The sequence below is a fragment of the Montipora foliosa genome, chromosome 1, assembly GCF_036669935.1.
Source record: "Montipora foliosa isolate CH-2021 chromosome 1, ASM3666993v2, whole genome shotgun sequence".
NCBI classification, from domain to species: Eukaryota; Metazoa; Cnidaria; class Anthozoa; order Scleractinia; family Acroporidae; genus Montipora; species Montipora foliosa.
Window position 1 is genome coordinate 10,484,601 of NC_090869.1, and position 12,500 is coordinate 10,497,100.

At 37.2% G+C, this 12,500-nt stretch overlaps 1 protein-coding gene and 1 pseudogene across 2 annotated transcripts in view; one reads left to right on the forward strand and one right to left on the reverse strand.

Moving 5' to 3' along the window:
* Positions 1 to 12,500, forward strand: part of LOC137978983 (piezo-type mechanosensitive ion channel component 1-like) — a 76,863-nt gene that overhangs the window by 16,710 nt on the left and 47,653 nt on the right. Inside the window, exons 8-14 of one of the 2 annotated variants that reach the window (XM_068826160.1) lie at positions 890 to 1,078; positions 4,450 to 4,719; positions 5,379 to 5,520; positions 6,868 to 6,894; positions 7,712 to 7,917; positions 9,689 to 9,837; positions 11,071 to 11,476. In XM_068826160.1, the coding sequence (XP_068682261.1) occupies positions 890 to 1,078; positions 4,450 to 4,719; positions 5,379 to 5,520; positions 6,868 to 6,894; positions 7,712 to 7,917; positions 9,689 to 9,837; positions 11,071 to 11,476 (1,389 nt within the window). The remainder of the gene's footprint in view (positions 1 to 889; positions 1,079 to 4,449; positions 4,720 to 5,378; positions 5,521 to 6,867; positions 6,895 to 7,711; positions 7,918 to 9,688; positions 9,838 to 11,070; positions 11,477 to 12,500) is intronic. The other variant, XM_068826231.1, reaches the window with a different exon arrangement.
* LOC137981648 (uncharacterized) lies at positions 1,678 to 2,418 on the reverse strand (annotated as a pseudogene).

The following is a 12,500-nucleotide window of genomic DNA, read 5'->3' on the forward strand; positions in this document are numbered from 1 at the left end:
TAGTACCTAGGTCTGCTCGATGTTTTGGCAAGGGTCGGTTACCAAAGCGGGGAGTTAATTTGCAAGTCCATGAACATGCTTATTTTTCGTGCATTATAAAGGATTGGGAAGCTTAAACTCTTTATTGATCATTGATTTTTAATATGTGGTGGCTCCTAAAGGAGCCGTTTGTAATTTCAATTTTACTGCAGTGAAAACTGTTCAGTGATGTCTTTCAGCAACTGCTCAAATGCTTGGTCTTTTGCGAAGTTCCGAAACCAGGTGAACTCATTCAATAAGGCCCAAATGAATCACCGACATGCCACCGACGCACCACCAACGCACCACCGACACATCTTATACGTTATAAGTTTAAACAGCGGCCAACGCGTAGGCCGACAGTCGACCGACAGTCGACCGACAGTCGGCCGACGTGTTGGCCGACATGTTGGCCGACGCATTGGTGGGATCGGATTCTTAAATTTTACCCAAGACGTGTATTTTGTTTTCACCTAATGTATTTTTTTAGACATTGCAAAAACTTATTACTGTACAAAGTAGTTACTGGTCCTGTGACTAGTGGTTCTAAGTTTCTACTAGTCCAGAAGCATTTTTCACTAGTCCAGGACTAGTTACGTCTAAGGTCGAGCACTGCTTGTCACACCAAAGAGTTGTCTGAAGTTGATTAGTTACATTAGACAAAAATTAATTTTGAGACAAATTCAACCATTTGATGTAGGACTCTTTGGGTCCTTCAAATGCATGTTAACTTTATAAGCTCTTGATTAGGGAGTTGTTGTACATGTAAGTGCAATGTACATGCACCTGTAAATGCTTCCCTCTGTATGCAAACATTGTTTATGAATATGAGGTTTTTCACAAATGCATTTGTTTATGTGACTTCTTTTAGTCTCTTATGGCTGGGCCAGGTCAAACTAACTATAACACCGTGAGCTCTTTTCCTGAGGATGTTGTGACAGAGGAACCTGTTCAACCAATCAGGGATCCTGAAGAATACACAGGAGTGCAAGGAACTCTGGGAAGCATCATGATGTTCCTCATGCATCAGAGCTACATTGCTGCTCTCATCATCATGATGGTAAGTCTTTAATAATAATAGTAATTATTATTATTATTATTATTATTATTATTATTATTATTATAATTATTACTGGGATCGTTCGTGAGTTAGTTTCCTCAATAATAATAATAATAATAATAATAATAATAATTACAAAAACAATAATAATTGTTATTATTCGTATTAAAAGAGATTTCTTAAAAGATAAAACAGTAAAAGCGAACGATAAAAACTGACGTTTCGGAGTAGTCATGACTCCATTATCAAGGTAAAAGTTTAAAACATGCAAATAACAGTATTTAAGCGATGTGGCGCGAAAATTAACATAATAGGTGCGAAGATTACACAAATACTTTCGCACGAATAGAGTCCGATTGCACGTTCAGGTTTGGCTTTAAAGTTCTTATATAAGGCATTTCGTACAATAAGCAGTCAAATTTGTTCCTGCACTTCTTAAGAACTTCGAAGCATTTCAGTAGGTCCTGAGGGATCCTCCCGTGTACGTTCTTGCAATGTTTGGCAATGGCCGAGGACTGTTGTTTATGTCCTTTTACACGATTGTGTAAATGTCCGCGTGTGTATCCTATATAACCTGCATCGCACAGGTCACATTGGTATTAAATTTTATAAACAACACACTGTTCATTTACGATCGATGGCTTTGCTTCTTTCACATTCAGTTCTTGATCAATTTTCCGGCTGACAAATACGGGCTGGATGTTGGTGTTCACTTTTAGGCTCAGATCCTTGAGTTGTCCTTTCACAAAATTTGCTGAGGTTTGGTCTTTAAATGGTAGAACCACTCGAATTGTGTCCGTCTCTTTAGTTGGTAATAATGGTCGCTGCTGGTCACAAACCTTTGAGTCAACGAAATTTTTGATGGCAGAGTAGATGAGGTGTTTGGGGTACTTTAAACGCGAGAATACTGTCTTCAATCGGTCACATTCGTCTGAGAAGTGTGACCAAGAGGAAGATAAACTATGTGCTCGACCCAGCATAGTTCAGAGTAAACCCTGTTTGTACCGATTGTCAACGTGACTTTGGTAATGTAAGAGGAGACTTGAATTCGTGGGTTTTACGTACACCTTTGTCTCTATTTGGGGCGATCGGTTCAGTAACTGGATGCCCAAATAAGGGAGCATGCCATTGCATTCGGTTTCCATCATAAATTTTACGGAAGAATGTGCCTTGTTAAGCGTGTTCAGGAAGTTGGATGCTGTTGCGATATTTGGCATGATAGTAAGTGTATCATCAACGTACCTTCGATAGAAAGAAGGGAGTTTACCCTCTCGCTCGAGGTTTTCCTCAGTTGAAGACATGAACACATTAGCTAGCAGGGGACCAAGGGGGGAACCCATGGCCACACCATCCGTCTGTTCGTAAAGTGCTCCATTATACTGGAAAAGTTGTCCTTTTGTAGCTACACTGAGAAGGTCACTGAGAAGGTCAACAATATTTACACAATCGTGTAAAAGGACATAAACAACAGTCCTCGGCCATTGCCAAACATTGCAAGAACGTACACGGGAGGATCCCTCAGGACCTACTGAAATGCTTCGAAGTTCTTAAGAAGTGCAGGAACAAATTTGACTGCTTATTGTATGAAATGCTTTATATAAGAACTTTAAAGCCAAACCTGAACGTGCAATAGGACTCTATTCGTGCGAAAGTATTTGTGTAATCTTCGCACCTATTATGTTACTTTTCGCACCACATCGCTTAAATACTGTTATTTGCATGTTTTAAACTTTTACCTTGATAATGGAGTCATGACTACTCCGAAACGTCGGTTTTTATCGTTCGCTTTTACTGTTTTATAATTGTTATTATAAATAATTATTATAGATATATTTTTAATAAATTATAATAAATAATATTTAATTTCAAAAATGCCATTAATTATTCAAAACTGTTTACAAAAGGTCATATAATTATATGAAAATTACAATATCTTCCAAATACATATGTCAGATAGTACTTAAAAAATATATTTACAATGTCCCCATTAATCACTCATTATGTCTCCATTAAGAATGCGTCGTAAAAAAAAAGAAAAAGAAAATGTAAACAGACAAAACAATTCAAAATGTATGCATCCCTAAATGTCCCTTTAAAAACTTAAATAAATAGCTCCTTCCTTCAGTTCTCAATTTCTATATCAGTATTGCAAAAGTCCCATGATTTCCCTACAGTGGATCTAGTTCCTTTGAGACAGATTAATGCAGATCTCAGAAGTGCAAAGGAAGTGCATAATAATAATAATAATAATAATAATAATAATAATAATAATAATAATAATAATAATAATAATAATAATAATAATAATATATCTTTTGGATTTTTGTATTCATTTGATAATTACAATTGACATCAAGTTATCTGTTTGATATCACTGTTTATTCTTTTAAAATGCTACAAAAGGAATGTGCAGTACTATGATCAAAACTCACTTTTCGCTTTTCTTCACATTTCAAAAGTTCTTGAACTGAATGCTTGAAATGTAAGATTTTATGCGATCATTTTAGGAGAAAAAACAGTTACTATATTTATTTTGACAGCAAAGTTTTTTCTTTTAACAGTCCACCATAACTTGGTTTTATTCTGACAGATAAGCCCTCAGAGAGCTGGATTGAGGAGAAAATGACATCATTAATTTTACTCACTAGCTCAAAAATGCAGTTTGCATGCGCATGTGGATGCAGCTTAATTTATAGTATGCAGAACACAAAACTCTCATGCTGCATACTAACAAATTAACCCACATCCACACTGTATTTTTGAGCTAACTAGTGAGTAAAATAAATAATGTCACTTGCTCCTTGATCCAGATGGCTGAAAGCTTATCGGCCCAAACTGCACCAAGCAATCGCAGACCATTAAAGAGAAAAAAGGTGGAGTTTAAATAATTTTAAATAAACAGTCATCCTTTTGAAATTACTTTGAAATCTTGACATTTTGCCTGTTGAGCATTCATTGCAAGTACTCTTGAAATGTGAAGAAAAACAAGAATTGATTTTTTTCATCATAGTACATGTAGCACTTTAGTGGTATTAATACATAATTACAGTGTATATGAAAGTTAATGTAGTAAGACCCTCTGGATGATTGTCTTAATTTAATTTACACAAGGTTAGTGTACAATGTATTTTCTTCTTGGACATACACACGAACAATGAACAAGGGAAATGATAAAATTATTTTCAGTACTGCACATGATCCACACTGGGAAAACAAAAATTCATGTATAATACATGGTTTTGAGATTAGTGCTTATATATCTACATGCACATGTATTAAAATTATATTCCATACTTCCTGAACTGAATGTGTAACTTCTCAGTTCTTTGAAGATGAGAAGAACAGTAATTATGTCAATCATTTCCAAACAGGCCTGGAGTATCACGTACCACTCTTGGTTGACCTTTGTTCTCCTCTTGTGGGCATGTCTTATCTGGATTACTCCCTTTGCCCGTTGGTTCTGCATGGTGTCATCGCCTGGCCTTGTCATCTATGCTGAGTTGCTTCTTCTTGTCCAGTATATTTATGGTCTCCAGTTGACAAATGATGAATTACCAATACAAGATCCAACAGGAACCTTCGACTACTCGGAGCTGGGGCTGAAGAAATGGCAATTTCCTTGTTTGCACTTGGGAGCTCAAGTAAGAAGTTTTGGTGCCAGAATGTCTATCATCACCTTATAATCTGTAAGGAAGTTTCATCATGATGGCAATATTGCCTCTAAGAATGATAATGATGATGATAAATTAAGAAGATAATAAAGGTGATGGTTTAGTGGCTAGAGTACTCACACGTACATTTGGATGCTCTTTGTCCAAGTCCTGCCTGGAACTTCTTGATAATTATAATATATTGTTTTCATTCATGCCCAAGCTTCAGACTTGATGATGCTAAATCAATCACTAATAATCAATGAATTTGCATCCTTTGAAATTGAATTTGTTTGAAGCTTCAAGTAGTTCCACTATAAATAGCTTGTTTTCACTTACATGATGTGTCATCATAATTATGTTTTAGCCAAACCAAAAGAAGATGTTTGTATAGGTCTGTAATAAAGCTGAATTCCCGGAGCGTTAGTTTGGGACTCCAACCTGGCAGTGGTTCCTTTGTTTAATGGTACCAACATTGCAGCAGATAACTAATCTACTGTAATAACAAGAATTTCATTTCGTTACTTATACTTTACTGTACTTCAAGCATTTGCAATGTCATCAATGATTGTGTTTTTCATCATTTTATTTTGGGCGTTTAAAAGGTTCTTGTCATTAAATTGTGCAATTTTCTTGGAATTTCTCTGCAGACCCTTTTCACTTGGGTGTTTTGGGTGACCCTACGTCAACACATTAGAGAGAAGAAGATGAAGAGAAGGGAAAGAGAGAGTGAGGGATCCATGCCTCTGAGGAACCTTGCACACCCATTTCTGAAGGCCCTTAGGAAAATGTGTAAGTGTTAATTTCGAAACAATGATATTATAGAATGTGGAATTTAACTGTGAGTATACATGTGATAGTGGCATACTGGAGAAAGAAACCCAGTCTGCCTCATACAATGTACATGTAGGAGCTGACACTGAACATTGTTCTGGTAACTATTTATTGAAGATACGTGTACTGTTGATACATGTATATAATGGTGCCCCCTACATGATTATATAACAAAATAATGATGATGATGATGATGATGATGACCAGTTGGCTTACATGTAGTTGGTTGAGCACTGGACTATTTTGTGGAAGGTCACAGGGTCAAAGCTCTGGCCAAACCAACACTCTGGGTCTGTAAAATAACTGAGTAGAACGTGCTTCCTTTGTAATAACATCTGCAAATGGTTAGACTCTTTTCAGATAGGGACTATAATCTATAGGCCAGTCTCACATTCCTTCAATGGCCATAATCCTGTGGGACGTAAAATTCACAAAGAGCAGGGCATGGAGTTCCTGGTGTTGTGATCGATCTGTCCTCTGTACAGTGTATATATTGTGTTTGGGAGGGTAAATGCTCACCTCTAGATATTAGTTACACCAAGCTACAGTACTCGAAAATTGAGAGTAAAGAAATAGATAATGATGATGCTTGACCACATTTAAAGTACATCTATTTACGTAATAGATATTGCAAAGTCCTTTCAATTGATACATGTACAAAGTAACCCCAAAAGAACAATCTACAGTAACTTTCCTAGTCCCTAGGCACTTTGTTAAATGGGCCATTTCCGAGTTGCTGTTTGTCTCGGTTTCGAAGTGAGTCTTGGTGCTCAACTATTGTAAGGGAAATGAGTTTGATTTGCTTAAGAATACGCAACTCATTGCCATTTGAATGGTTGTGCACCAGGACTCGCTTTGAAACTGAGGCATGCAGCAACTCGGATATGGGCTATTAAGGTGACACTGTACCTGCAGATAAAAGGAAACCTTGATAATTTATTAATCATAAAAATACACTGTAATAATGTTAGCAGTAATGACAAAGTTGATCATTATAATCACAGGAAAATGTTAGTGATAACAATATTAATGAGCAAAAATGTAGACTTTCAGGACAGTAAAGCTGAAAAGGTTGTTTTCAATCTGAAATTACTTATAAATCACCCCTGTGTTTCTTCATAGAAATTCTTTCAATTGTCCCTATTTGCATTAACTCCAACAAACCAAAAAAATGTAACAAATTTTAAATAATCAAGTATTAATTTTTATTTCTTTCTTAAAAACTAATGATTTTTAAACTAACTAATCATTTGAAAGTTTGAAAAATTGACAGCTCCAACCGTTTATTTTGTTTTCCTTTTAAAGCCTCCATGGAATCTTCGTCGTCCTCAGGTGAAATACAAAATACTATAAATTTCTGTGATGATTCAGCTTTTCACTTCAAACACTATCTTTAAGATAGTGTTTAATAGTATTAATTTTTTATATTAGCTTTGTGGGCAGTTCCTGAAGTAAATTACAATACGTAAATTTCAGAATAAATAAATACACAAACAGAAAAAAGAAAGAAAGAAAAGACATCAGGCAGAAAATAATGGTCTAAGGGGGATCTGGGTAAGGCCATTAATTTGCTATATAGTAGATTTTTTTCCCAGCTTTAAGTGACTACTTGCAAAGGTTCCAATACTGTACCTTTAGTTAAATCTTCCAGACAAGCCACTGCTTGTAAACATAAGGAGGACCATTGGAAGCATAGAAGGGTACAATTTTCACCGCATTTTGCAGTTCATTCTGGAAATTACAAAAGAAAAGGTTTTGAAAAATAACCAAAAAACTTGCGCAAGTCACTTCGGCCAATCTGCCCTCATGACTTCAAATAAAAATGCAAGTAAAGAAGTAAATAAATCATGCAGCAAACAAACAATGTGTTATCAAATCCTTGCTTAATTGCTTAATCTATTAACATAGGAAATGCACAACTTTCCATGCTGTAAATCTATTGAATTTTAGAACGTACATGCAGTTAATACAAAAACTGTGTTATGTACACTTACGTAAAGTCTAGTGGAGCTTTCAAACAACATTACTGGTCTTGCATTGTTGGCAAAATTTGAACACATCTTATTCTTTTCTTATCCTGTTAATTTTAGTACTTGCATAGCTATTGAAAGCCATTATTTTTGTTGCACTTTTCATCTGCTCTCTTCAGCTGTCGGCTCTGATGAAGGTGATGCTCTGGATCCTAAAGCAACTGATGATGCAAAGGCTCTCATGATGTGGGTCAAATCTGTCCTTGCAAAGTACTGGATACTCCTCTGTTGTGGTGCATTCTTATTGGTTGGTTTACAAAGTGAGGTGTCTGTTTACCAGATTGGCTACATGGTGATATTCCTCTTCATACTCATTTGTTATCAGGTAACAGGTCTTGTTCTATACAGCAGTTTGAAAGCACACTGAAAATAAAACAGACATACTGCAGGGCTGGAAATTAACGAAAAAATCCAGTCGCAATTTCGCAAATTTTAGTCGCAAAATCGCCGCGCTGCATTGTGTTGTCAGCGGTTTAGCAGAAAAATAGGAGCCCGTGTGTAAAGAAACCGCTAAAAATGGTAAATGATGAAAGGAATGGAGTTGTGCACGTAACGTCTTCGCAGCTAAATTACTCTACAATTACGCTATCTCCAGTCATTTCTTTATTTATTTTAGCAAAAGTATAAGCAGCAAAGTGGCAAATGCTAACCCTTTTATTTCGAAAGAGCGAAGGTGACAACAAGTCGCAAATTTACGACTTTTCCAGTTATTTAGTCGCAAAGGGAAAAAACTAGTTTCAAATACGACTGTATTGGTCGCAATTTCGAGCCATGTACTGTACGTGACAAACCAATCAAAGACTTTACTTTTGTTGAAAATGCACATAATAAGATAAGTTTCCCGTTAATGAGGTAAGTGTTAAGATTACCATTGTTGCTGCCGCAGTGAGTGAGCCTGAAGCAAACGAACAAGACAGCTCTGTAACCGGGAGAAGAACACATTTTTCTTCGAAACGCAAGGGAATTCATGGTCAAAGGCAGGAGGAATTGTGGTTATGCGCGAATGGATGAATTAAGATTCTCAGTATGAAAATTAGAGCATGCTCTGCTTTTCATTTCGCTTCTCGGTGTATCCTCAAACTGAACTATAGATAGTTTCATTGTTACGCAACAAAAAAAAAATCGAAATCGTTCAATGAAAAAGGCCAAGGACTTTAAATGTTGTAGGAGACAAACATTTTGACCACCACTCCAGTTCTAACGTCTGTGCCATACATCGTTTCTGAGTCATTTGTCGAAGCGTGTCATGCAACTTTATGGAGGTCAACCTCGTTCCCAGGGTCTACATTATCGACAAAGAGGCTGTGGGAACAAGGACAAGGTTGTAAAGAATTCTGTATGGAGGCGCCATGTGGCTCACTTTGAAAGTGCTTACTTTTCGCTCATGAGATAAAATACATGTGAATGAACACATCTCCTAATGTACTCGAAAGGCTCAAACTGCTGAGATTCATAGGGATAGATTTTTTTTTTTTCAACCAAATAGCTTTGTATCATAGGGGCACTCAAGGTGATAATTTGGAAATAAATGCTGTATTTTCCAAACGAAAGACGCCATGGAACTGGAATCTTGAAAAAAGATTTATTTCATTTCTAGGTCATCTTCAACCACCTTTTAATAGATAAAAAAGTCAGATGACCTTAGAATTTGATGACGTCACTGTGAAAACCATCTATTGTTTTCTTTCTTCTCTTGAGTGGGGTCCAGAAGGAGGTCCAGTTGGGGGTTCACGTTTGGCGATCCTTGTTTTGGGATCCTTGTTTTGAACCGTCCCTGAGCACTCAAGACCAATGAAAGTCTCCCTTCAATTCCACACACGAATCGTCTTTAAATTACCGCAAGCATAATTGACCACCATGAAGAAATTCGAAAGCTGACGTTTTGAGCATTAGCCCTTCGTCAGAGCAAAGGGTCAACACTCGAAACGTCACCTTTTGGAATTTTGTCATGGAGGTCAAAAAAAATGCCATAAAATATATACCATAAAATGATTTTTGTATACATGTAGATATATGGGCTTTTTTTTCTTAAGAATAGTGTGAATTACAACAAGTTCCTAAATACTCAGAACTTTTGATATTTTGTTTGTTTGAAGATATCGATTGCAACTTGGAGGTTAATTCTGCGACCGTTGTGGTGGGTCATGGTGATCTATTCTATCTGCATTTTGTTATTAATCTACACATACCAGTTTGACAACATGCCAGTTTACTGGCATAATACTACTGGTCTCTCCGATCAATGGTAAGCTGACATTTGTAACTTTGTAAAAAATACACGCAATGGCATTTTTGTGCCTGATTAATTTTTTTCAGGACACCTACTCGAATTCTTGCGATTTGGTAAAGCTTAGTTCCCACTGGCGACATAAGGATCATAAGCAAAATCATAATCATAAACATAGACATAAGCTTCTTATGTTCTAGTGGGGAGGGCCGCTCTAAAAACGTAAAGCTTTTCCTCGAAGCTGGCCGCCATTTCGAAAATGAACCGACCCGAAAGAACTGGTCCTAGACTTTAATTGGCCAAAACGCAATGACCCCGTTGCGTCATTATGTTTCTCATTATGTCGTTATGATTTTCGCGTTCCCACTGCAAAGAAAAGCGACATAGTCTTAGTCAAAGCCATAATCATAATCATAATAATAATCATAAGAAAATGGTCGATCATTTTCTTATGATTATGATTATGTTGATCATAAGGGCGCCTATGATTATGTTTCTGGACGTTCCCACCAAGACATAAGCGACATAACAGCGTTATGTTCGTGCTTATGATTATGATTATGATCGTTATGTCCCTAGTGGGAACTAGGCTTAACGCAGCTTTATCTCCTTTATTTCGTGGCACAGCTTAAAGTAGAAAATTGAGCATTATCTTTTTGTGCTAACTAGTATTAATCAATCAATCAATCAGTGTACCCACCTAAGTGTACCTATTTAGCTATCTACTCTCCTACTTACATTTTTATTTAAAAAAAAAACATTGTCAGTGGGAGTGGGGAGGGGAGAGAGGACGAGGAAAGTAGGAGGAGGTGATCACTGATTGGGCCTACAAAAGGAGGAGTAAGTGTTTTCACACATGATGTGGCTTGCAGTTAGCTGCACGTGCCAGTTGATGCGTGAAATTTGAAAAGTGCATTTAAAATGTACGCAAGTGAACGTAATAATTGTGGAGTTATCAACGTACAAAATTCCATAAGAAAAGCCGTGGTCAAAATCTCATAAAGGATTCTTTTAATAAATTTCATGAAAATGGAAGTTGGTTTCGACTATTTTCGTAATGCTAGTTGCGAGAGCCCAGGGAATTTAAGAAGGATTATATATGGTGTTCAGTATTACCATTTCCTGGAAAAGATTTTCTCGATTTTACAACAAAAGCTGATGTAAGCTAGAATTTCTAACAATTTGGCACTAATTTTTGTAAGAATGGAGATTCCCGTCAAGAGCCAAGGTGAATTCTTTTTCTTCCAATAGGTTGTATAACCTTGGACTTCGTCAACATACTCAAGCCAGTCTACTAATGGAGCTTCTTACACCCACTGCCTTCTCAATAGTCATTGTCATACAACTTCATTTCTTTCATCGCCCGTTCCTTGCTATGATCGATCTGCGAGTGCGACCTTCCTCCACATCGCATCATTCTTCAACCAGGGGCGCCGTGGAACCTCAGACTGAACCATCAACCACTCGGCAAGATGGTGCCGGGCCTGCAGCTACTCAAAGAGAGCCTAGAACCAGTACCCAGAAGTCTTTTCTGGTTGTGGCTCTCATCAAAATAGTGAACTTTTACAATGATTTGACTGTGTTTCTGTGGAGAGTTGGCGAGCTACATATGCTAAAATTGGTAAATGTGACGCTGATTTGCGTTGTTCTCTATCAGGTTAGTCTCACATTGTACTGTTGTTGTTGTTGTTGTTTTTCTTTTTCTTTACCAAATCTTTTCAAACGAAACTTAAGATTTTGAGATAAAGAAGGGTTTGGAATAAAGATAGAATTATAAAAATAAACACACCCGTCTCGTTTAGAGTAAAAAACAGTGCTTCCCCGTGAAAAGTTAATCTTCTTTTATAGTCATACTTCTTCTACTCTTTTCGCATCCGACCAGTATGAATATATATAATCTTAGTGACGATTCCAGCACCCGGCAAATAGCCCGACTACTGTCTTATGTTGCGTTCGTGGTCTCCATCGCTTAGAAGGTGTTTTAGGTAGTCCAGCCAGGCCGACCACAAGCTGACAGAATGAGACCACAACTCCAAGAATTCCTTGCTCTTCTCTTCGCGAACGGTGGGGATTGATCAGCAAGAATGGTTGTGAAATGGGGCCCATGGGGGGTTTATAGTTCATAGCCGAGAAGACTTGAAAATGTATGATTTGTACATTACACTGCAAAAGCATCACTTTCTATTAAGTTATTTTAACGCCCTGGCTGTTGGTCCCGGTTTCGGATTCACGACTTTCGATGCTCAGCCAAAATTAATGAGTCAGCCGGTGGGCGTTTTGTGTTTAGTTTTGTAATTCTCTCGTCATCATTTCAAACAAGGGACAAGAAGGCTGATAAGGGGGAGACAGGAGATCGATAGCAATTTTATATAAATTGAAATGCCAGTCCTGTTGTTTGAAGATATACAGCATGAATTTTTGTCACGTTGTTGACTCCTTTTGGAGCAACGAAACGAAAACAGAGAAGCAGGTTTGGCGCAGTGTCAAGAGTTCTCGCTTTCCACTAATGTGTTCTAGGTCCGATTTTTCAGACTCCGTACATATATGTGGGTTGAATCTGGTGGTTCTCTTCACTGTTAGAAGCGTTTTTCTTCGGATCCTCTGGTTTTCCCTCAACATCAAAATCGACATTTACATGTACAGTCTCGCCAATTTGCAGAGCACTTTGTGCTCTGCTAGAC